The 27,059-nt window shown below is 40.9% G+C and overlaps 1 protein-coding gene across 2 annotated transcripts in view; it reads left to right on the plus strand.

Moving 5' to 3' along the window:
* Positions 1 to 27,059, plus strand: part of SNAP25 (synaptosome associated protein 25) — an 82,617-nt gene that overhangs the window by 30,857 nt on the left and 24,701 nt on the right. For both annotated transcript variants that reach the window (XM_032419818.1, XM_032419817.1), the window contains exons 2-3: positions 22,720 to 22,858; positions 24,838 to 24,879. In XM_032419818.1, the coding sequence (XP_032275709.1) occupies positions 22,787 to 22,858; positions 24,838 to 24,879 (114 nt within the window). In that variant the 5' untranslated portion in view covers positions 22,720 to 22,786. The remainder of the gene's footprint in view (positions 1 to 22,719; positions 22,859 to 24,837; positions 24,880 to 27,059) is intronic.

A 27,059-nucleotide genomic window follows, 5' to 3' on the forward strand; every position in this document is an offset into this window, starting at 1 on the left:
CATGTTAAAATAAATTTCTCAGCTAAGTATGAGACTGATTAATGCCCTATAGGGCAATAAAACTGTAATACTTGGGATTATCTTTTCTACCAAAGAGAAATCATTTGCATCTCGACTGGACGAAAGTCATTTGCCCAGTCTTTTGTAAAGTAACATCCAACTTGATAGTCTGGTTTCCCATTAAGAGCAAATAGAAAAACTTTTGGGAGCAATGGATTTATTTATTCCCTTGATTATGGTGATGGTTTCAGGGCAATGTACATATGACAAAATGTATCACATTATAGGCTTTAAATATGTGCATTTATTGTACGTTAATTCTATCCCAATAAAGCAATTAAAAGTGAGAAAAAAATAGTAAGCAAAACAAAAGCTCATTCCCTTAGGAAAATAGATGATCCTTGGGTGAATCTGTTAGACAATGTCTCAGTATGGTATAAAAAGATGCTATCATCCTTTTGCTTTATTTCCAAGTTTTGGATAATTTCTTGACACTAATTAAAGCAATTGATTCTATAATAAAAGTGATTTAGGTTTTGGTTACTTGCTAATTGTATAACCTTGGGCGAAATATTTAAACCTGCATAAGGCTCAGATTTTTCCATCTGAAAAAAATGAAGATAATAATACATGCCCATGTCATAGACATATAACTAGGATTAAATAAAATGACACATGTGGAGTACTTAGCAAAGAACCTGGTATATATTACATTAAGGACTTCTAAGTTATTGTTTCCAAGGAAGGAGGTAGCTCAATGAAGAGTCTGAATGAGACAATATGGCAGATAGAAAGACTGTAGACCAAGAATGAGGCTCTATGGATGCTAAGAACTACATGACCTTGACCAGGTCCCTTCCCTTTCCCTTATCTCTCATTTCTCACCAATTACACTATAAGAAGAGTAAACGAGGGTCAAAGTGGGATCTAACTTTTGAAGTGGAATTCACTCACCAGGACTTGAACTGAATCCTGATGGAATTCTGGCTTCTTCACATCCAGAATCTATTCATAAGCACTTAGGTTAGGGCTGTATGTTCACCGTACCGTAACGCAGTGGTCAATGGCAAAGACTCTGGATTCAGGCTCTCTGGCTTCAAATCCCAACTCTGCCATCCACTAGCTGTGGAACCCTAGGCCATCTACTTAACCCCTCTGTGCCTTGGTTTCCTATCTCTAAAATGGAAACAGTAAAGGCACGCATCTCACACAGAGTTACTGGGACTTTCACACTGAGTTTTCACATCCAAGGATCTAAAGAGGGCTTGGCAGACACGAAGCACTCAGTGATCATTCTCTATTATTAGGGCCTTTGGATGAGTGGCTGAGTAGCTATGGGTCCTGGACACTAAGCAAGACCAAGGAGTGTTGTTGAACCTCTCAGAGTGGTGAGGGTTGAAATGTAATTTTTATATGCAGGGCAATTCCTCTTTGGAATGTCATTCAATAACAACTCCAAAGGTGTATTTGGGGTTGTCTGGCAGCAGCATACACAGTTTAATGACACAAAAGCCTTCTGTGATCTACATATCACTCACACCCTGGGACTAGAAAAAAGGTGTTGACATCCACAAAGGGGCTGGCCAGGCAGGTTTCAGGGTGACCTGGCCAGGCTTTCCACCCTGCTGACTGGCAAGGTTCCCTAAGCAGGATGTGCCCTCTTGTTCCCACAGAGCCCACAGATGGCTTACCACCTGCTTTTGGCAGGATAGTTTCTCTCTAGTTCTGTGGTACTGCTCAGCCCAGAGCTGCAAGATCTATCCCCAGAGGGTTCCGACAGTGGACATTGTAGCCCCCCCATAAGATCACCTTGGATCCTTCTTACTACCCCACTGCACAGCTTCTGCAGGCTTTGCTGCTAAAGGCAACCTATAACTTTCCCCATGCAAAGGATTGCCTGTGTATAACCCCATAGAGGATTGCCTCATCCTTACAGAATTCCAGAAATGCCTGGGAGTTTTCGTCCCCCTGCCCCATTCAGTGACTTTCACCAATAACTCCAAGAGCCCAGCACCTTGGCCTTGAGGTGGGACATACTCTAAGGTGCGTTTTACACATCAGATCTCCCCGTAGGATGACCTCGTCTTGCTTGGCTTCTGTCCCTTCCTAGGTTTACTTCCTCCACTCCCTCTCTGGTCTCCTAGGGCAGCAGCGGGGGGCTTCCCTAGTAAACTTCTTAGACACAAATTCTTGGCTCAGGGTTGACTCCTTGAAGAAGCCAGCCCAGGACCACCTTCTCCCCTTACTCTCACTGCCAGTAGAGAAGTGTCTTTGCAAGGACTTGTGGAAGTTTCTACAAAGCTAGGGCTTGCTTTGAGCCGTTGGCCCCATCCTGAGCTGCTTGCTCTGTAAACACTCTGAGGGCTGGAGGGGAAGCAGGAAAGGAAGGCATGGGGCTTGCAGTGGGTAGGGGAAAGCAGCCATTCAGAATCCTCCAAAGAAAACACTCATGTTCCCAAGGCAAGGAGTGGGCTAGTCAGGCCTGCCTTACTAGAAGATGTTCCCATGCTCTGGGCAGTCTCAGAACCTCAGGAACTTCTCCTGAAAAAGATCAGCCTGCTCTGTGCCTCACTGACCTCAGGAAAGTTCCCTCAGCTTTGTCCTTCAGCTCAGCCACAACAGGGGGTCTGAGGCTTCTGTTTTTTCACTTGAAGTAAAAAGGTTGCCGAGGCACCTCAGAACTCTGCAGCACAGCCCACCTGCTAGCCAAAGGTGCTTGAAGTGACATCGAGGGATCCCTTCCCAGGAAGGTGTCAGGGCAGCCCATAGCCGGGCCTTTGATAAGAGAAAGACCTGAAGGTTTGCTATTCGAGTTGGTCAGGTTATGGAGTCCCAGTGGGCCCTTGCATGAGTGTAATGACCATAGCCGCCAACCTGCCAGATTTCCAAAAGTCAAGATGGTCTGACATGGACTCTGGGGCTGGAAAGCACTTCAAAGTTTGATCACTTAAAAGGCCAGCAAGCGATGCCTGCTCCCCTGGCCACAGATGATACCCTTAATTCTTGTCCACCATCTGGTTGTGTATCCTTCCAAAGAGCAAATAATTTCTTTTTTTTTTTTAATATTTTATTTATTTATTTGACACCCACACACAGAGCACAAGCAGGGGGAGCAGAGGCAGAGGGAGAAGTGGACTCCTTGCTGAGCAGGGAGCCCGTTGCAGGGGCTCAATCCCAGGAACTGGATCATGACCTGAACCGAAGGCAGACACTAAACTGACTGAACCACCCAGGCGTCCCAAGAACAAATAATTTCTTGATGAAGACAGAGACTGGGTGGGTGAGGGTGAATGGGTCAGTGTAAGCTCTTCCCAGTTTCTGGAACAGCAACACACACACCCCTTCCTCTGCCTTCAGAGGCTTGTGGGTGGAAATTTACTGAAGTCAGCTGTTCCTTTTTGTAATACGCAATTACTAGTGGTCTGTATAATGCCTGGCAGTAGGAGAGGCACAATAAAGTTTTCTCAGGCACAACAAAGCTAAAAAAGAGCAATAGCTGATGAAGTACACTCATTAAAAAACTTAGGAGACAAGTCTACCTTTCCTACAATCTACCAGAGGACTTTTGTGGGTGAGGGAGGAGATTTGTGTCCTGAATTCATTGAGAATGTTTCTGCTTTCTTGAGCATTAATTCTGGCTTTCTTTTCCTTTGTGTAATCTATCTTCGATGACTTTGGGCTTCATTTATTGATTTTCAATGTGGCTACTAAGCATAGGACAATGAGACTATCATGATTATAGAAATAATATTTAAAAATAAATAAATACAAACAAAAATACATAAAAATGGATCCCATTCAATTCAGAATTGGTAATACGTCAATCTGGGACATCACATAGAAAAACCTCTCTTCAGAGATAATGCAAGGGTATAACCAATTTACAGAAGGAGAATATTTAAAGTAGAACAGATGGATTTAGGCAGGTCTCTTACTGGCAAAGCGACAAGCTGCTTGCAGACAGATTAAAGCCATCTTAGAGAGGATGAGCTTTCAAGTTGTTTTTCAACACCTAAAAGTTCTGTAAGGGAGTGAGAGTTTAAACCACAACTAGATCACTCTAAGAAATAATAATGGTTAAAATTGAGACAAGAATATATTCAAAATAGTTTGTTACTAGTGTCAGTCTTTTTCATGTGCATCTGTGAGTCTATCCACTATTACAAAGTACAGTTAACCAACCCACATATTTTTTAAAATTTTAATTTCAGTATAGTTAACATAGAGTGTTAGTTTCAGGTGTACAAGATAGTGATTCAACAATTCTGTACATTACTCAGTGCTCATCATGATAAGTGTACTCTTAATCCCCTTCACCTATTTCCCCCATTCTCCCATGCACCTCCCCTCTGGTAACCATCAGTTTGTTCTCTGTAGTTAAGAGTACTAACCTACATATGTTATGTTACATAAACTAATGGAGAAAGAATGAATTATTCCACAAATGACATTGAGAAAAGGAGCAATTTGGAGAAAATATCAAATTGGGGCTTTAACTCTTTCCATATACACACTAAAATAAATTTTAGCTGAATTAAATTAAACTTAAAATGTCCACTGAGAAATACTTTTAAAAATGAATTTTTAACTGTTCTTGGAATATGCAAATATTTTCTGAATAAATAATGAGGAAATCATCAGTTTAAAAGTATACATTAATAAGCCTTTGTAGAAAGCATTTTGGTGATATGTCTCAGATGTCTTTAAACATTTATTTTCTTTGACCTATAAATCCACTCCCAGAAGTCCATTGTAAGGAAATAATCCAAGATGTAGATAAAGTTTTTATATAAGTATGTTCATAGAAGTCTAATTTATAATGGCAAAAAAAGAAAAGAGAGAGACAGAAAAGAAAAAATTCCATTAAACGTCCAAGAATAAGAGCCAAATAAATTGTAATATGATGAAACACAATATAGCCTTTTAAGATGGCATTTGAAAAATAAATAAAAATAATAAAGTGGCATTTGAGCAATGTTTAATGATTCATGAAAATTTTCAAAATATAATTACTAATTTAAAAACAGTATAAATTATATGTTAGTATGATCCTATTTTAAAATAAATTTGTGTATACACATGTACACATACATATTGATTCTAAGTAGTACAGTGGGTCTTAGTCTTGGTGTATACTAGAATCACCAGAAGACCGTAAGAGACTCTTAATCTTAGGAAACAAACTGAGGGTTGCTGGAGGGGCGGGGGTGGGGGGAATGGGGTGATGGGCATTGGGGAGGGTATGTGTTGTAATGAGCACTGGGTATTATATAAGACTGATGAATCGCAGACCTGTACCCCTGAAACAAATAATACATTATATGTTAATTTAAAAAAATAAATAAAGTTAAGTAAACATTAAAAAAAGAAGAAGAAAGAGAACAATCACCAAAAGAACTTTAAAATATACTGCTGCCTGTGACCTATTCTCAGAGATTCTCATTGAATTGGTCTTGGGTGTTGGCTGGGCATCTGGAGTTTTTTAAGCTCCTCAAGAGATTTTAATGTGCCCCACCCCTCCCCCACCAGATTTGAGAAATTTGGGCATACGATGTTTAAGATTCTTCACTAAGTGCACTGGGAGAGAGCATGAATAACCACTCAGCCTTCCAAAGCAGAAAGTTCATCTGGTGGCTGCTACCAAATATAATGGCATCGTGCCTAAGGAAAAACTCACCCATTTCTATTATCAGGAAAAATTATCCTAAACTAAGAAATAAGGCCTAAGGGACCCACTCACAGATTATGTAACTCTCTTTGTTTAACTTACTATTAACTTTTGATCAGGCTCCATACTCTGTGAAGTTACATGTTCCTTAACTTGAAGATTTTTGTGTGATAAAAATTTAAATGATTCTGTCTGGTAGAAAAGATAAAAGTTAGTTTTATTGCCCTGGAAGATGTTAACTAACTTTGTATCTAATTTAACAATCTCATTCCAGCACTATTATGTATGAATTGTCCTTGAATCAAATTTATCATCATATTAGTTCCCTCATTAATGAGTTAAGTAAATCTTTGACACATACTCACTCTATATTTTTATGAGAACTGTGTTTTTAACTTGTTGAAATTATATCTTGAAACTAGCAATAATCAAACACACATTAAATGATAGAAGTGAACATGGGACACTCACTGAGTAGAGATTTATCCAGCATGATAATCCTATCATTTGACCACAGAAAGCTTCCTTCCCTCTGATATTCTCGGTTCATGAAAAAAAAAAAAAAAATCCCCAGACCCTCCTCTGCCCACAAGGTCTAGGCCAAAGTGCTTCTCAAATCCACTCCATATTAATGATAGTGAGTGCCAAATAGAGTAACTGAAGAAGCCAAATTTATATACTGGGGTAGTTACAGTAGCATTAGTTACTTATCTTAAGCAACTGGAGATTTGGGTAAATCTAATTTTATAAATCAGTCTTCTGTTCCCAGTGACTTACACAATCACTTCAGAGACACTTTATCATCAATTGGAGCTCTTCTGATATCAGCTGGGACTCCTGATGCTTTGGTTGGACTTTTTTTTACTTTTTGGTCCCATTCTTTCTGGCAAGTACTTAACAGTCTGTAACATGCTAGTACGCAAGCCAGGAGCTTTGCTATTTTAAAGAAACCCTGCTGTGAATTCATTTTTAGAGCAAATAATTTTCCATGAGTCTTTTAGCTTAACCACTTATTAGGTTGGTGCATGATGAGTTTTTTTGGAGTGGGAGTATATTTGTAGGTCCTGGTTGCTTCATGGGGAGACATAGCAGAACTGTTATCTAAGGCAAAAAAACTAATAATAATTATCTCCATCAAAGGTAAAAGTGATAAAGTCCAGGGCAAATGCCTATATTCTTGGATATGATATTGTCAGATTAATCTGGGAAATAATCATTAGGTTGGCATTTTTTGGTCCTCTCCTCTCCATGAAGCCACTTTGCAAGTGAGTCAGCTCCACCCTAGAATTTGTCCACTTAGAGATTGTCTTTGTTGTTTACAACCACAGTGGATCCTTCAATACCTTGAAGCAGATGGTGTCCTTTCCTGCATGGCAAACCTTTCCCAAAAGGATCAAGAGGGTAGAATTAGGTCCATCTAAGTTCTCACATCCGTGACTGCCTATGGAAGAAGTAGTTACTGAGAGTCATGTTAAAGGATTTTGCTCTGACTAATCAGCAAATCCCAATTCCCCTGGCTACAAAGAACCCACTCCTTTTTTTTTTTTTTTTAATATTTTATTTATTTACTTGACAGAGAGAGAGAGAGAGAGAGCGCACACAAACAGGGGGAGTGGCAGGCAGAGGCAGAGGGAGAAGCAGGCTCCCCGCAGAGCAGGGGGAGCCCAACGCGGGACTCGATCCCAGGACCCCAGGATCATGACTTGAGCCGAAGGCAGTCGCTTAACCAACTAAGCCACCCAGGTGCCCCAAAGAACCCACTCTTATGTGGGGATCCATGCTTGTGGCATCAATACCATAACTACGCCTTAACTTCTTTCATAGAGCCAGTGACCTCAGGTTTGCAAGGGAATCCAGTGTCCCTTCTCTTAACTGAATCTTCACCACCATTGGCCACTAAGCTTTCCTCGCATATTTCCAAGAAGCAGGAATTCACTTCATTGAAGGCTTCCAACCTAGACTTTGGACAGATCTCTTCAGTATTCTTTATTGAAACAAACTCTATTCTCCTGTAACTTTTTCCCAGTGCTGATGTTTTTTGTTCCTTAGAGTCTGCAGCAAATTGATCTCTGCCAATTTGGCATTTGTCAGTAGTTACTTAATAGATATCTGCAGCCTTTAGTAGGTAGAGTAGGTGACATTTGTAGGTCTCCTCTCCCATGACTTTGAGACTAGGTATTATGTTCAAGGAAAACAAGCCTCGGGATGAATTCTTCCCTCCATGCGCATATTATTAGAAGGAAGACACAATGCTAGTTGGACAACCTGTTCTACCAACACAATGCCCCAGCTTTCTTTTGGGCACTCCAGTAAGCACCTTGCATAAAAGGCTTATCCAGGGGGATGCAAGGATATTCTAGCAACAGGATTCAAGTGACCTTACAGTCAGATCAGGTAAGAGCAATGGTTCTTAAAGTGTGTTCCCTGTACTTTCACAGTGGTACCACCTGAGAATTTCTTAGAAGGGCAAATTATCAGACACCATTATGGAATCATTTACTACATCAGCAATCTCAGCTTTAACAAGCTTTCCGGGTGGGAGAGCCAGTGAGCAAGAGAATGCTTAATCAAAAGAGAATAAAGGACCAAATTTAAACTTTAAGCCAATAGCATAGATCCAGACCAACTACACACACACACACACACACACACACACACACACACACATACACACACTACTATGTTCCACTACTATGCCCTGGCCACCACACCCTAGATTTTGCTCAAACTCAGAGCCCCTGTTTGCCAAGATTCTTTTGCCTATCTTTGTTCTCTCTATGTGGGTCAGACATGTGCAAATGTAGGCAAGAATATTGGTGGATGGCCCTTCCCCACATTTGTAAAGCAATGAACTCCCAAGTATCTCTCTCTCTCTCTCTCTCTTTCACACACACACACACACACACACACGATGGTTTCCAAAAGGTCTGATAAAGTTTGTTTTTCAAAATTTGAATAGTTGTGTATCTATTTTCAATGTTTGTTTGGAAAACATAACACAATTAGAACTTCTGGTTGTATAGGTATTATTACTTAGAATAAGGTTAAGTTTGAAACATGAGTCCATTAAAACCAATTTTTAAAAAGGATTAAGTTAATAATCTGGTGTGCATTTATACTTTAATTGTGAAGAAAACACAGGAGGCCTAGGGTTTTGAGCAAATTATTCACATGGGTTAACAGGTCTAGGATGTGGAGGACCTGGCTTTGGGTATCTTCACCATGAGTACCTTTCCTAGGAAAACAGATCATGGTAATCAACATCATTCTTCTGTCAAGCTGTTTATGTCTCCAGAAGGAAAATGCCAACATTCAGTTAGTTTAGCAACACAAATACTACTGATTCTTTGAGAAACCCCATATAGCTCATATGTCTCCTTTTAATTCAGTAGAGAAAACATTCTGTACCAAGATCAGTACCACTAGAAGAGATCTAAGCTAGAAGAAACTACAGTTTTGGTTTTGTTGTAGAAAGATGATATGATGGCAGATAAAAAGAGCAATTGCCTCAACTTAACAGGAGGAAAAGAGCACAGGCCACATGGGCAATAGTTGTAGTATTTTTATACGTTCTGAAGACCTTCAATGAGCCCAGACAAGACTAGTCCCTTCCTTCCAAGTTTTTTTTTCTTAAGATTTTATTTATTTATTTGTCAGACAGAGAGAGAGAGAGCACACAAGCAGGGGGAGAGGTGGGCAGAAGGAGAAGCAGGCTCCTTGCTAAGCAAGGAGCCCAATGCAGGACTCTATCCCAGGATGCTGGGATCATGATCTGAGCTGAAGGCAGACACTTAACCGACTGAGCCACCCAGGCATCCCCCTTCCAAGTTTTCTGAAGTTTGAGGTTTCAGTAGTACCCTAAGATGAGCCCTAGATTGGGAGTTAAAAGATTTGGGTTCCAGATGATGATGATGTGACCGCCAACAAACTACTCTACCTCTCCAAGCTTTCCTTCCTCCTGTGACGATGATGCTCCAGTAACCCTCAAGTTCTAGCCACTCTGTGATGTTTTGGTTGTGGAGCCTTCACATCCAAGTAAGTCTAGCTGGGACTTACCATATTTTGGCATGGCTGTGAATACAGGCAGTTTCTGTTCTCCCGCTGCCCCTGCCCCTTTCCTGATGCAATGATGTGTTCATTCCTTTCAGTACCTGGTCTACAATCATCCATACTTCATGAAATATAACTCCCAAGCCGATGGAAGTTGTCTTAGGCTGGGTTCCTCAGAAGCAGACCCTTAGACAAGGATGTGTGTGCAATGATTAATTAAGGAAGTGCCACCAGGAAAAACAAGAAAAGAGAGGAGGAAGCAGGACAGCAAGATGGAGAGGAAGCAGGGAGTGGAGCAAGTGCAGGAGAGCTTTTAGATGTGGCAGGACCGCAAGAGACCTTTGGATGGTCCATTTTACCTCATATCTTACCTTAAGGCAAGAACAGCTGAGCTTCTGTTCTGCTGTGCCCGTGGGTCACCAGCTATGGGCTTGCCCTGGCGAGACCCAGGCACTTACAGCTCTCAGTGGATCAGGTGAAGGATCCTTAGGGGGGGGTCTTACAAAAAGGGTCCCAGGAGGGAGTCAGGAGTGAAATATGCCGAAACTAGGGGATGCCCATATGGAACAAGTGAGGGAGATCCCAGGGGACTGAAAAGAGCACCAACATCCATTACTGAAGGCAGGACTGTCTGAACAGGAACATTCAGCAGCTAACAGCTGTTGATTTGGTCCTGCAGGCACAGAGATGGTTTGTGATTAGAATGAAGGTCTTTGTACTTGGTCTTGGATTTTATCTGTTTAGTCCTGCATAGATATCACTGTCCTCCCAGGAACCAGCCAGGTTCCTTGGAATACAAACATCTTCATCAGTTTCCTCCTAGGCAAGATGAAGGAAGAGACCTGGAAGCAAAAGGCTTCTAGCTGGGGCTCCTGGAGCCAACCCTTAGAGGTGGCCATTCCACTCCAGCTGCATGCTGAATGTGGCTAGTGCTCAGTAAACATTGGTTAAATGGCTGAACCGATTTCTATGGTTTGCTTTGACTATGATCAGGGTAAATGAGATGAAGTCCCATTCTGCCCTTCCCTCTCTCCCGGTCAGTGAGTCGTCTGTGCTTGGCTCTCAAGTAAACAATCAGGAACTGTGGCATAATACAAACCTCAATGCTAAATACCCATTTGGTTGCATTTGCAAAACAAAGGAAACATTGGCACTTTTGAAAAAGAGAGATTTAGGCATAATCAGTGTTGGTTGTGGCTGGCAGCCCTTTTGCAATTAAGAGATGCCAAAAGCTGGCTGCATGGGAGCCGGCTGCTTTAGGGTCCCAGACCAGGACCCTAAAAAACAAAAACCAAACTGAAGCCACCTATCCGCCATGCTGTCATTATGCCCAGCATAGCCCACGGAAGGGGCTCATCAGGGAAGTCAGACTTTTCTTTTAAAAAGAAACCAGATCAGGACTGTATTTGTTTATCTGTCTAGATGTACAGACACGGAATCCCATGTAGGAATGGGGTGGAGTGCAATGGTTTGGAAAATAAGGAAGCCAAGCTTGAAAGGCACTGGGCTGTAACGGTGGTCAGTGGCTTCCCCCAGAGAGACTGGGGAAACAGTGACATATCTGTGAACTGGGTGAAAGATCTTTTCACATGAGATGGTTCTTAAGGCAAATTTTCCTGTAAAGAATGCATTCATGGTGTTTAACCTAGCCCATTCTGTGCCATCAAATATTGAGAAGAACTTGGTGGGGAGAAAAGGAGGCTGCCTTTTCTCAGATCACAATAGCCACATATTTGCATTTCTAGATGGTTTTATCATAGGATCATCAGAGTTTCCCATTGGATACTTGCAAAGCCCTTCAGTGCTATGGGAAGCTATACATGAATCCTCCCATTCTAGGGGCGTAAGAAGGACCTGTTCTGGTAGAAAATGCAAATTCTAGCCCCACCTTCATCAGTCTCCTTCCGTAGGTGGTATGATTGGCAGTCTGCATTTTTACAAGCAACCAAAAAGGTTTAGATGCAAGGAAACCTTAGACCATGCTACGAAGAAGTGCTGTCGTGAGCACTGTGACTTATCAGTGAGCCAGATCATGGGCATAAAATGGAATGAAGGTGGTAAATCCATTTATTCATGAATCACTTCTTCTTCATATTTGAAAGATATATTTTGGGGGCACCTGGTGGCTCAGTCGGTTAAGTGTTTGCCTTCGGCTCAGGTCATGATCCCTGGGTCCTGGGTTTGAGCCCCGCATCGGGCTCCCTGCTCAGCGGAGAGTCTGCTTCTCCCTCTCCCTCTGCTGCTCCCTCTGCTTATGCACGCTCGCTCTCTCCCTCACCCTCTCTGTCAAATAAATAAATAAAATCTTTAAAAAAAAGAAAGATATATTTTTTTAATTCAGCTAAGCAATTTGTTAAAACCAGTAGTGCCCACTATGAAGAGAGAAGGAAGTTGAATTTCCTGCACAAGAATATCCAATGTAGAAGAACAGGGAGCCAAGTCCAGTCCACACTTTGAAGAACTTATACAACCACAAACATAGCAGATTTAAGAACTGGCCATTTTTAACAACAGAAATACAAACAGAACCTTGCTACCTTGCTAAAAATTATGATTTGCTCTGATCCTTAGTTTGGCATTAAGACACGTAATTTAATTATTATCATTTCCAGAGGAAGCGTTTATCAGGACTATCCAGCTCTAATCATCTTAAACGAGTCTTAGCCTTCCCGGACTCTGTTATTTGGAGAAGGAAAGTCTCCGTGTGCTTTTTCTGATAAGCATCTTCCCTTTGTTCTCTGAATGAAAGACTGTCTCATGGAAATTAGCCAGTGTGTCCATCCTTCCAGTACAGGACACTGTCGTGGGACATGGAACCCATGGCCCATGGAGCTTTCCATCTGCTGGGAAGCAAATGCTGCTAAAAGTCTGCAGGTCGTGTAGAATGGGGCAAAGTGGAATCATGGCATTTGGTGCAGTAGCGGAAGCGCAGACAGGCCCAGAGTCTGGCTCGCCCAGTGGGGACTCTCAGCCTCTCCCACTGACCTTCTGATCTTGGCTGGTTATTGAGTCAACTTGTACTTCATCTTTTCTTGCTTCATATGGAGATAACATGGTTTGGGGCAGCACTTCTCAAACTTCTGATGCTTGATGACCTTGTTCAGTAGGTGATCTCATTCAGGAGGTCTGGGGTGGAGGCTAGGATTCTGCATTTCTTTTTTTTTTAAATTTTATTTATTTATTTGAGAGAGAGAGCGCAAGTGGGGAGTAGGGCAGGGGCAGAGGGAGAAGGAGAAGCAGACTCCCCACTGAGCAGGGAGCCTGATGCGGGGCTCAATCCCAGGACCCCAGGATCATGACCTGAGCTGAAGGCAGACACTTAACCAACTGAGTCACCTATGATTCTGCATTTCTAACAAGCTCCCAGATGAAGCACATGCTGCTGGTCTGGGGACTGCAGTTGGAGTAGCAAAGGTTTGGGGGTTCCTATATAACCCCCCTAGCTTTATATAAAGTTCCTAGCACATAGCAAGTTCTCAGTAAGTGATGATGATTATTACAAGAGTTATAATGACATAGAATGTTGGAATAAATGCAGCTGATTTTTCTTATTTGAGAAAGGCTGCTTCGAACCTGGGTCAAATTCTGATTATTCAGAGCAAATAATGCTCCTGATGCACTTGAGGTATCTTGGGGACTTGTCTCAGCAGCAGTAACTGCACTTCACTATTCCCTTAGAATGGGCACTTTGGGTCTTATGGTTGCATTATCTTCAAGGAGAAATTCCATCCAGTAACAGTAATGGCAGTAGGCCCATCCTTGATCACATCCTCATATCATTGTAGTTGAGGAAAGAGATCCTGCTTCCGAACATATCCAAGTACCAGCTCCTTCTCGAGAGTGAGGACAAAAACCCAGTGTGACTGCTCCACTGTTTGATTCTGAGTCATGAGCCGAATGAGAGCTCCCACATCTTAGATGGGTGATACTCGTTTGTTATTGCTGTTGTTTGGGTTTGTTTTAGAAGATGAAAGGAATAAGGCTCAGACGTTTATTCCTGACCCTTGAGTTTGACCAAAGTTGTGCAGCATAAATAGCATAGTGGAGGGGAATATGAGACGCAGGTTTCCCATCATGGAATGAATAAGTCATGGGGATGAAAGGTACAGCATAGGGAGTATAGTCAATGGTATTATTATAATGCCGTGTGGTGACAGATGGTAGCTACACTTGCGGTGAGCATGGTATAACTTACAGACTTGCCAAATTACTATGTTGTACACCTGAAACTAATGTAACATTATGTGTCAACTATACTTCAGTCAATCAATCAATCAATCACATAGTGAAATGGGGTATATGGGTGCAATTCTATTACTTAATATCCATAAAAGCTACAATTTATTATGAGGAAGTAGCGATCATGGGGCTATTATTGTGACAATGCAGCTGCAAAACATAAAAAGCAAGAAATGGGCTGAAATGTAAGAAGAAATTGATAAAGCTACAGTACTGCCAGGGACTTGAATACATGGAAATCAATAGGTCAAGTTGACTGAAGATTTCAGGGCATTTGAATAACAGATCTGCCTTTTCAGCTTGATTTGATGTAGATAGGTAGCAAGAGAGAGTCAGAGATAGAATAGACTTTCTTTTTATTTATTTTATTTATTTTTTTAAAGATTTTATCCATTTATTTTTACAGAGAGAGAAAGCGAGCAAGCACAAGCAGGGGGAGCAGCAGAGGTTAGAGGGAGAGGGAGAAGCAGACTCCCCACTGAGCAGGGAGTCTGACATGGGACTCTATCCCAGGAACCGTGATCAGACACTTAACAGACTGAGCCACCCAGGCTCCCCTAGACTTTCTTTTTAGACACAAATCAAACATTACCAGAAATTGACCACGCATTGGGGTACAAAGGAAATCTCACCTAATTTCAAAAACCAAATCATATGGGCCACCCTCACTGACCATGATGAAAATAAAATTAGAAATGACAAGCAAAAAACCTCTATTATTTAAAGTTTTTTTCTATCATTTAAATTTTAAAACCACACTTTCAAATAACTCTTGAGTTATTTGAAATTAAACTCAAAACAGAAGAATGAGAATAAAGGAAATTAAAACTGAAATTTAATGCTATTTAGAAATAAATAACAAAGGCTATACTATATTCCCAAATTTTTAGGATAGAGCCACAATAACACATAGAGGACAATTTTACAGCAATAAGTATGCTGTACCAAAAACAAGAAAAATGTGAAATAAATGAATCTCTTGTCAATTCAAGAAGTTATAAAGAGAACACAGTCACATCCTAGGAGGAAAAGAGAATTAAAATAAGCAAAAAACAGGGAGGGGGGAAAGAACTGGAGGTTAAAAGCATTGGTAGAGATAAATGATATCCAAAGCTGGGGCATCCTGAGATGCACCTGTCAAACCACTCTATGTTATTTTCCAATATGTAAATGAAACTAAAAATAAAATAGTTTTCAGTTTTTGATTAAAAAACAAAAATAGCCACACAATGTGCTTTGAGAATAAATATGCTTTGAAATTATGCTTTTAAAAATGACCCAGGTTCCTGATCTGAAATTTAGCTGTGTGGTTAATAGAGAGTTACCTCTAAATGTGTTTTCTAATCTGCAAAGTGGGGATAGTAATAGTATGCACACCATATGGCATTGAAGGTTCATGTAAGTTATTATATGAAAAGCACTTAAAACAGGGCCCAGCAAAGAGTAAGCCCTCAGTACGTGTTAGTGCGATTTTATTAATAATTAAGGAGAGTTGTCCAACTTGGTTTATAAAGTCCCTTTGTTCTTCTTTGGGCTTGGTTGAATACAGTGAGTCTTCGATAAACTTTTGTTGAATTTTAAAGTATATTTTCACCAGAAAGCAGGCAGGTTCTGCAGGAGGAGAGAGTGATTACCCCGAAGAGGCTTTGTTCAAATGATCAGCAGTGTGAGAAGACACCAAGTTGTAGATTTCAGCTCTGTGATGATTCAGCCAATAGATGTTGATGTATGTGGGTTTGTTGATTTGTTTTATTAATTAAAAGATAAAGCATGAAGAGAAATAGATGTTAGCTCAGGGCACACTCTCCTTACATCTTTTCCAAGATGTTCCTGCCCTATGGTGCTTAGGCTAATGACGAGTGTCCCCAGAATAATAGCTATCCATGTCTCTGTTGACCTTGTCTGTTAAAAACATACATCCCTTATTTCCATGCTCACCTCTCCTTCTGGATCCTAACCCCATATTTGAGTCCAGACTCTGCATGGAGAGAATAGTCTTAGCCTAATGAATGAAAATAAGTAAGCCCCTAGACAAGGAAGTAAGGGTTATCTCTGTATTGTACTTGCCCCATGTCTGATGTGAGTCTCAAATAGACTTGTGTGCCACATTAGAAAATGAAGAGCTTTGCAAATTATACTTGACATCAAGGAATAGCGGCACCCTGCCTACTTTGTACCATGTACAGTGACAGCAACAGCTTCTCAGATGTTTCTGTCTCTAATGCAGTCCAGTGCTGCTGCTGGGGCTGGGAACCTTGGCCTGTAGCTGGTCATGGAAATTAGGAATCTCTGTGAGGGCTGTGCAGGCATCCCACGACCTTGTGATGAATTACACGGATTAAATCCGATTTGTAGTCCTAAAACTCTATAGAAATCATCAATCAAAAGCAAATTCATATTACATGTCAAATTAAAAAATGGTCCAGGGGCACCTGGTGGCACAGTTGGTTAAGTGTCCGACTCTTGGTTTTGGCTCAGGTCATGATCTCAGGATCATGGGATCGAACCCGGCATTGGGCTCCATGACTGCGTGGGACCTAGCAGTCTGTTTTAACCAGGTTTCTAAATTCCATGCTTGGTGCAGAGTCTGCTTAGAACTCTCTGTCCCTCTCCCTCTGCCCCTGCACACTCTCTTTGTCTCTCTGTCTCTCAAATAAATAAATAAATCTTTAAAAAATAAAGAAAGAAATAAAAAATTAAAAAAATGGTCCAGGAAACACAAACCTATTACAGGAGAAGGGGCTTCTTCAGACAGATATAGACAATGTGTCTTTCTACGGGAAATGTACAATGCTTTGTGGGTATGAAAAACTGAAAAGGAATGCTTTAAAGGTTTTTGTTTAACTTGATTTAACCCAGGGATCAGCACATGTTTTTTGTATAGGACCAGAGAGTAAATATTTTCAGCATTGAGAGTCAAGTGGTCTCTTGCAACCACCCACCTCTGCCTTTGTAGCCTGAAAGGATCATTGACAACAGGGAAGCCAATGGTCATGGGGTATGTCTATAAAACTGTGTTTATAGACCCTGGAACTTGAATTTCATACTCTTTTTACATGTATAAGTTATGCTTCTTCTTTGAGTCTTTTTTAACCATTTAAAATATAAAATCATCCTTTGCATACCGCCAGTGCAAAAATAGGCAGTGAACTGGATTTGGCCATAATTCCCTGAAGCCCCTGGTTGAGCCTACAGTCTCCCCGCAGTCTGGGTAACTGCAGAACCTCCCCACTCCCTGCCCACCTGGTGGCACTTACTAACACTCCAGGAGACACGGTTCCAGATATCAGAGCTATGCAGAAGTGCTGTCTGTGGGCCAATGGCAGCAGCATCGCCTGGGGCTTGTTGGAAATGCAGAGTCTGGGACCCCATCTCGGACCAGCTGACTCAGAATCTCTGAGCGTGGGACCTAGCAGTCTGTTTTAACCAGGTTTCTAGTGATTCTGATGCCCGCTGAAGTTTTAGAAGCACTGCCCTAGACCACACCTGGAAAACTGCTGGCTTGGGAACATTAAATGCCACCTGTTGGGTGGGGTGGAGTGGGGGGAAGATCAGTGCATTCATTCACTCAACAAATCAATTAACATCAATTGAACACCTACTAGGGGCCAGATCCTTTACTAAACACTGGTGGTTTGAGATAAGTAATAGGATACTATTGGACCCTTAATAGAATGGGAGATTATTTTACAGCAGAGCCCCAGGGAATAGTTTGGAGTGGCTCTGCTCCTAATTTCTTCACTTAACTGAGCAGGCTTTGCTGGCTGGGACCATACCACTAGCTCGAGCGACACATAGGATGGAGGTTCAATGTGCTAATATGAGTGAATGTGCTATGCCCCCTGGATAATTTATAAATGCCATTTCACTATGACCATCCTTTTAGCTGGTCAAATTGCTGTTCATCAACATCAGTATGCCTCTTCAGGTGCTATCTCTTAGAAGGTTAGTATGCTTGGGTTTGGGGTTTGTGGGGAGAATTTATCAAACACTAGCATTACCTATCCCAACAGAGGATCCAGAGGCATGCCCCATGCCTACTTTCCCTCTAATCTTTTTAGGAGAGTGGACACTGCTCTTTCAGCTTGGAAATGCTGTGCATTTGAGATCTGTTAGATGCATCGGCCCTCCTCCCAAATCAGACATCCCCCACATTTTAGAGCACACTAAGGTGTGGGAGCTCCTGGGGAGACCATGGAAGTGATGAAAACAAAGATATCCACCACATGGCTTCTCTGCCCTCACACCAACTGCCCATCAGCCAGATCCTCGTCAGCTGCCGTCAGCTTGAAGCCAGGGGGCCCTACAGCTGTTTTTCATAGCTGAAAATAGCAACTTTGGGAGGAGATTGCCAAGGAAACTGATGAGACGTGTGTGTGTGTGTGTGTGTGTGTGTGTGTGTGTGAGAGAGAGAGAGAGAAACAGAGACAGAGACAGAGAGACAGAGAGACAAAGAGAGAGCAAGAGAGAGAGCACCATCAGCAAATAGACCTGGAAGAGAGAACTAGCAATAATACTCTAGGTTGGAAAACAGAGGACCTGCCTTCTAATAAACTAACCTATTAGGAGGAAAGGTCAGTTGCTTACTTAGAGTGAAGGAAGATGTTCCCCCAAGGAACCCAGCAGCAAAATACAAAGATAAATAACAGGGAGAGAAGATGCTCTTATTTGTCTCCACGTGGCAATCCTGTGAGAGGTGCTACTTCGAGATTGCAGGCTGGGGCACTCTGCTGGTTTCCCTGGTTTCAGGCTTCTGCGGGTGCTCAGCACCACAGCAACGTGCCTCCTGCCCAGCTGTTAGAAAGGAAAGCTAATTAACAAATACTGGATTTGTTCCACTCTTAGCAAAAGGTACAGGCTTATCCTGAATGAGCAAGTCTTTCCGAATATGAAGCCCCCACATCGTTACAAACAAGGTTGATCAGAACTTTCTATAATATATTCCCCTCAGAAAGCCTATGAGACTGGTATTATGTGCCTTGTTGAAAAAAACTGAAGCTCAGAGACAGTGATAAACTTGCCCAGAGTCAGCCAGCAACTGAGTGCCCGAGTCAACCATCTATGCAAGCTCTTGTCCACTCCACTAAGCTAGGGCTCATGATCTACTCCACATTTCCATGGATGCACCATTTTATTCTGGAGGGTAGATCCCAGCAACCCAGAAGAACACAGGAATTTTGTTTCTGCCTATTTCAAGATTCAGAAGTGGCTTAGTATAAATTCCTTCCAGTTTCTGTTTGCTAGATCCCTAATTTCCAAAGTGGAAACATGTATTTAAGTGAAACACAAAGCATATAAAGCTCTATATCATGAGTACATATTATGGTGGCCAGAATTGGTGTTCAAAAATTAGTAGGCTCAGGGTGCCTGGGTGGCTCAGTTGGTTAAGCATCCAACTCTTGATTTTGGCTTACATCACGATCTCAGGGTTGTGGGATTGAGCCCTGTGTCGGGCTCCGCACTCAGTAGGAAGTCTGCTTGAGATTCTCTCTCTCCCTCTCCCCCGATTCATGCTCTCTCCCTCTCTCTCTCTCTCTCTTTCTCAAATAAATAAATCTTTTTAAAAAATCAGCAGGCTCATGGTATGATGCTCTGTCAACATTTTAAATGGCTGCACATAGAACTAGCCTAACATAAGCTTACTACCTTTTTTAAAAATACTGGTACGTAGAATGTAGTTCTGAAGCTTTTTTCCTTCTTTTTTACTGTGATTCCCCATTTGTCACTTTGCCCAAGAACCACTGGGTATAAAAGAACTGTGAAATCTATTATCTCCAAAGAAGATTCACTTTAGGACTCCTCCTATTGAGGAACCCTGAATAGTTCTGAGTTACTTCACAAGAGTAATACATGTAGAAGAGTCTAATAATACGTGCTAAATTAAAATCCCAGAGGAGTTCAACCTTAGCTGTTGGGAAAGCAGTATAGCAGCGGGCCTGGGAGATGAGGTCATTGAGGGCCTGCCTCTGCGAACCTGATTTTTTTTGAGGGAGAGTTTTCATTTTATTTTTGCAAAAAAAAAAAATGTTTCTCATACAAGTAATAATAACAATAATTATTAGAATAATAATTAAACATGGGGACACCTGGGTGGCTCAGTCAGTTAAGCGTCTACCCTCAGTTCAGGTCATGATCCCAGGGTCCTGGGATCGAGCCCCATGTAGGGGTCCCTGCTTAGTGGGGAGTCTGCTTCTCCCTCTCCCTCTGCTCCTCTCCCCTGCTCATGCTGTCTTTCGTGCTCTCTCTCTCAAATAAAGAAAGTCTTAAGAAAAAAAAAGAATAATAATTAAACATGGTATTACTCCAAAGCCCTAAATCTAAGTTCCTTTCCCATCTTCAATTTTCAATAGAACAAACACTGATATGTTTTTTGGTTGGGAAATCATGTTCCTATGCAATATTTTTATTCCATTTTAAGTTTCTTTAGGCCTGCTTCTGTTATTGTAACACCCACTGCTATAACAAAACAAAATGTTCACATTTTCAGTAGTGTAGTATAGTTGAACTGTGCTGTCATTTCATATGAAGGTTCAGGTCTTTGTGGTTAACTGTCAACTTGCCTCCATGTAGGGATGCCTGGGGCCCAAGTTCTTGCTGTCTCATAGCCTGGCCATCCTCTAGGGCCCTGTTTTTTTTGGCAGAGAGGGAAAGAGAGGACATAGAAGGAATGCCTTAGCCTGGCAGGGATGCACATCATTTCCACTGTAACCCATGAGCCATCTCTAGCCACATGCACCACCTCCTTGCAGTGGGAACTGGAAATTAATTCCCAGCCGGGCAGCCATTTCCCTAAGACCCTGCTATACCATGGAAGAGGGAGGAAAAATTCCAGTGCACACTTGACCATCTCAGCCACAAAGCAAGAGCCCATGCCTTCTACAGTTGTGCTACTCACAGAGAAGGTTTTAGCATATCAAATATTTATCATCTCAAACCCTTCCTTGGGCTCTTTATCCCATTACCTCTGATAGCCTTTCCTGGGGACGTGACTTCCTCAGGGAGGCCTGCTGTGCCCCATGGGCAGCTATGGTATGACCCCAAATAATTCATTTCACACTGAATAATTTAATTTCCTTATTTTACTTCCATCTTCCTAATTAGGCTGTTGCGCTGCGACAGCAATGAATTTACCTGTCTCATTCATCACTATAGCCTTAGTGACTAACACTGTCCTGGCATCTTACAAATACTCAATAAATATTTGAGGAGAGAAGAGAAGACAGGAGAAAGAAAGAAAGGAAAAAGGAAGAGGGGGGCAGGGCTGGTTGGCTCTGGAGGGAGCTCAGTCTGGCTACTTGTAATTTGCATCATATGGGATTTCAAGAGTGTTACCAAGAAAGGGCCAATAACATTTCAGGGACAAGGATCCATCCCTTTTTGGAAAAATAACTGTGCATACTCACATAAGCCTTCTTGGCAACCTCTGATAACAACTGAAGGAGACTAAAGATTTTCTGCCTTTAGCTCCTTGCTGGGGAGGAAAAATTTACCTCTATCCTTCAAGATTCTTTTAGTTGGTCTAAGAATTAAACTGACATAAGACAGATTAACAGGAGAAAATCAAATTTAATTATATATGTATGGGGAATCCACATAGATATGAGCTCCAAAGGCAGTCAGGCAAAATGAGGTATATATGTCATCCTGAACTAAGGAGAAGAAGGTAGGAGTCTGGAACTTCAAAGGAAAGGAAAAAATTCACAGGAAGATAAAAAAAGAGTAAATGTTTGGTAAACAAATGTTTGCTGGGCCGTACAGAAACAGTGGGACATAGGAAGTAATTGTAATAATCAAACCTTGCTAAATCCTTCTGTGTTTACCACCCCTACTTCTTGTTATACTGTAGTTATCTATGGTGATTTCTCCTTTCCTGCAGGAGGTCCTCTATCTAAACTCTTGTAGGCAGTTAGAGGGAAGGTCAAATTTTCTTCCTGAGTCTCTTGGGCCTTGATTCTTTTCAGCTCGAAATAATCTGCATGCCAAAGTGGCACATCTTGAGGTGGCCTGCCCTTAGCTCCTACATTCCAAATGCTTCTAAATGCAGTGGAATACTACTCAACATCAAAAATGAACAAACTATTAATACATGCTACAACATAATAAATCTCAAAATCATTATACCAAGTAAAAAAGAGACAAAAGATAGTACATACTGTATCATCCATGTATATAAAATTCTAGGAAATGCAAACTAATTTATAGTAACAGAAAGCAGATAAGCAGTTGTCTCAGCACAGGGGTAAGATGAGATGGGATGAGTGGGTGTGTAGGATTACAAAGAGCATGGAAAAAACTTTGGGGGTGATGGATATGTTTTCCTAATTGTGGTCATGGTTTCCTGTGTGTGTACCTATGTCAAAACTTTTCAAACTATACACTTCAAATATTTATTATATGTCAATCATACCTCAATAAAGCTCTTAAAAATAAAATAAAAATGGAAAATAAATGTGAGGTTAAAAGTATACTAACCCAGAACCACATCCCTCCACACCATCATTCCAAACTCTTGGTGGTTTGTGTCTTAAAAATGCTTCATAGATAGACAGGTATGTGTCTCCATTATAAAGCTGGCAAGTATGCATTCATAATGCACCTTTTGGAGAAACAGCAAAATTCTATTGAACCCTGTCTGAGTATGGCTTCTGTCTTCAGAAGATGACTGAGTCATGGAGACAGAGTGTGGGCTATTTAGATCTCCTATTTGCACATACTACATGCACTTACATAAACTCTCACATGTTCAAATCTGCTTTTTCCAGGTTCTGTGTCCAAAGCCTTCACTGACCTCCAGCCCAAGCACCCAGCCACCCCACCCCCACCACTACCATGGCTGAAGACGCGGACATGCGCAATGAGCTGGAGGAGATGCAGCGAAGGGCTGACCAGCTGGCTGATGAGGTGAGGGATGGGACATGAAAAAGGAGCAAAATTTGGGTAGCTGAGTAGTTTGTCTTATTCAGGTTCAGGTGGAAAAGGTCTTCTAACATCTCAATTTTAAAAACGGAGGAGTATGACTTTGATTTTCTATACACCTGACACCTCTACAGACAAGAATGGGTTGATAAACCTACATACAACTAATGTCTTAGCCTAAACTCCCAATTCGTAGAAATCTAGGGAAGTCAAGATCCTCTAAGAAAAGCAATGTCTTTGGGTGTCTGGAGCTGGCCTAATTCTGAGAGCTGATTGTTACATTTTCCAGAATCTTGCAAGCTGGTATTAAAATTGAATTATATAAAATAAATAAATAAATAAATAAAATAAAATAAAATAAGATAAAATAAAATTGAATTATATAAATTGATAATTAAGTAGATTATATTAAAAATCAAAGGCAATAAATACTCAAAATTCATCACTTCTTAATTTTTTTCCTATATTTTCATATTACCTATGCTCTCAAAGTTCTTGACTTGTGTTATATCTATAGTGTAGGAATACCATGTAACAGCATGTTACTGTACATTTTCCCAAGCTCACCTTCAGTGATGCTATGCCGTAGTTAAAAATCAGACAGGTTAAGGGTATTTATATCACAGGAATCTGCAAACACTACAAATCAGGGTTTGACTTACTGTTTTGTTGACTGTCTAGACTTAAGAAAGTAGAGAAAATGTTAATAACATAGATTAAACTTAAAAATGGGCATGTCTCTAGTCATTACTCTTTAATTAACACAAAAAAAATGGAGAAAATCTTCTTGTAGTTGAAAATTTTTATTCTTTTCAGCAAAGAAGTCACTTGCATCATTGACAAACTAGCGAAGTCCCAACATTTCTCCATTGTTTCACTTTCCTCTTACTCATTAATGCAAATGAAAATATCAACCAACATTCATGTCAGAACTACACTTGTCCTTTGCATGCTTAGCAGTGGACACAAGAGTTCAGCAAAACTTAACAAAAGCTTTCTGTGAGACTCAGTTGGCTACATAGAGTTTATAATAAAGGGCATTGTGTATTTTATTATCTGTAAATTCTATGCTCTCCATCCCTTATATCAGGAAACTAATAAACTTAAATACACCTATACATATATGTATATTCATATCTGTTTCATATTCGTATTCATCTATTTTAGCATTTACCAACATACCACTGCTTACAGCCATTGTATTTCAACAAGCAGCCTCCTGACAGCTCTCCTAGGAAAGTTAACGTTCTTCCCGCTCCTTCAGGATCTTGTCCAAAATAAGTTTGTCACTTAAAAGCAAAGCCTTGAGAAATCACACTGGTTGCTGGAGTCTAGTAGTTAGTTTCAAAGGAACTGAGAAAAAAGTGACAATGATGTGCCCGAGGGACCAGTGCTGACTTCAGACTTTCCATCTCACTTTGTCTTATCTAAGGATGAAGATAATTATTATAGCTGTCTCCTACAGGCTAGTTATTTCAAACATGCTTGATTTTTTTTCACCCTAAGGCGACAGCTTAATTTGTATTGATAAGAACTTCCAATTGTGTTTCTCGGAGCTTTATAAGAAATTTGATGTTAGATTCATCTCAATTCATGAGAAATTATGTTTGTGCTTAAAATTCAATATTCCTGGTCCAGGGAGGCCAAATTAATCCTCTGAGTATTTGAGATAATTTTTCATGCATCCTGCACATGCAAAATTATCTTTTCCAGATTACTTTGTCTTTGATATCAAGATCAGCTTCATATGGTTTTGATTTTAGAAGATCAACATTAATGTAATTGCTTTAGGGAATCTTACTATGTAGAAAGACTGATAGGAAAGAGATTGAAAATGTGTTCAGTTACAAACTTAAAAGAATGTGTGATAGTAACCCTTTGTGTTTCTCAAGTGAAGAGAGTAGTTCGGATTTTCCAAGACCTCTGGATCCTGCATTCATAATTTTTTTTTTTTTTAATCCCAGTCACTGGAAAGCACCCGTCGTATGCTGCAACTGGTTGAAGAGGTAAGGAGTGGCCATATTTCAAGATAAACTAATCCCTTTTGCCGGCATATTCTTTTCCTAGACCCTACTGCCTTTTCTTATGCCACAATCCTATTGGTTCCATTGATTCCATTGTAGCCTATCTGGAATTCACATTACTGAGGGAGATGTCAGGTAGCCAGCAAAGGATCCCCTCTCCCTCCCAGCCCTAGCTACCTTTATAGTCTGGGAAGTAGAGAAGGATGGTATTTCTAAGTAAATGTTCCTAAGAAATCACAGAAGACTGAATCACTTTAAGCAAATCTAAAGGCATTACCTACATAAAAACTTCACTTGTAATGATTTTGATGCCTCTAAGTCACGTCTAATCTTGACATTCTGTTTTGACTTAGCCACACATACGACTTTTAAAAATACATACCCCATAGATACAACATTTTCAGAAATTGTAATATTGAGAGTCAGGCACTAAAATTCATGAAGTAATAGGAAAATTCTTTGATAAAAGGCATTTCAAGGCCGTAACGCAAATACAGAAGCTCTTTTATATTCCTGACTCTGGATTGAACATCCATTTGCGAGGCATGGTTAATGAATCCCAAACTATTTTTATATGGGCAAAATAGGGCAGATAGCAATAATGGAATCAAAAGGGCATTTACAATAAACCTTGCTCATTCCAATTGGGGAGAGCAGCAGTCAACCAGGAAGAATAAGTGGATTAATTGAACTTGCCCACTGGGAGAGATGAAGTGGAAAAAGAATGGGATGGGCTGTATTTATCTTTACTGAATAAAACAAGCCTAATAGTTTTTATTCAGTGAAATGCTGTTTTAGCTATGCTTTGAAACTGCTTATCAATTCATGTGTGGTTATCATTTTTAAGGATCTTGCGTGTTCTTGAGCAGAATGATTAAATGAGCCTACTTGCCTTGCGCTACTATAAATTGCTTATGCAATGACATGAAAGGAAAGAAAGATCAATGTTATAAGGCTAAAAGGAAGTTCGGCTGCCTCACGCTAGAGAAGCCAACATCTTCCTTTATTTCTGCAGCTTCCCCTTCTTACCCAGAAATGAAATACTGGCTAAATGTGAATTGCCACAAGAGGAGTGGGGAGAAGGGGACACCGTGAGCTCCCAGGCCACCGGGAAAGGGTGGGAGGTACATTTAATGAAATCTGTTATCACGAAAAATGAGCATTTGAGCCTGCAATGTAGCACAAATTGGCCCCCACAGGAAGGCAGGCCAACAAAGGAGACCTTGGAAGCACAGAAAGCAGTTTTCCCTCTCTAAATGAAGAGAAATGTTGTCTTTGCTCTATCCTGGGAACACCACTCATGCAGAAATACTTGAGGACCAAGAAGGAGGCAGGTATTCTAAATCTAAGTGTGCTGGCAAGGCTTTCAGAGTTGACTTATTTTCCCTCAACCCATCATGAGAACAAGCAAAAGGAACAAATCTTTTTAACATTCCCACATGAGTTCTCACGTTGACCTGAAGGGAACCCACATGTCAGCTGACATAATTATGTTATACATCTTTATGACCTTCAGCCATAGCCTCCAGGCTCATTTTTCATTTTCATTTATGTTTGTGCACATGTGAAGTAAATTTCTAAAATACCAGAACTGTCACCAATCGCTCCACCTGTGCAATGTTGAAACCCTGCTTAGGAGGTGGAAGTGGTAGAGCAAATGCATCAGGATGCATCACTTTGAACTGGCCCCTCATCCATCGGAGTCTTTGGGCCAATGAATACTTCGTTTTTGCCTCTTCTTAAATTGCAGGCAGTGTCGACCAGTCTTGAGTAAGGAGTGTCTGCTCTAATTTATTCTCCGGCGGGGAGAAAGTCTCAAAAGCTCTATTGATTAAAGTAGGATACTTGAATCATACATTTTTGTTTCTCCTAAAGGATTTCTTGATCAAGCATGAGGTTGCATCTTAGAACAAGGGATGAAACAGATGGAAGCTAGTTCCTACCTCTCATAAATGAGAGGAGGCTATTAGACTTTCTATCCTTAGGAACTTATGAGCAAGGTATGATTAGCGTAGATTGATTGCTCTTACTTCCTCCCGGGTTATTTTATATTGATGGTCAAATACCCCTTATGTCTAGGGCATTGGCTATTCAGAGGGTAGTCTGCTTTTCAATCAAAAAAGAAATTCTCTTTAAAGAGAATCAGCATTAAATATTCATCA

This window comes from Phoca vitulina, unplaced genomic scaffold (genome assembly GCF_004348235.1).
Source record: "Phoca vitulina isolate PV1807 unplaced genomic scaffold, GSC_HSeal_1.0 scaffold22, whole genome shotgun sequence".
Taxonomy (NCBI): Eukaryota; Metazoa; Chordata; class Mammalia; order Carnivora; family Phocidae; genus Phoca; species Phoca vitulina.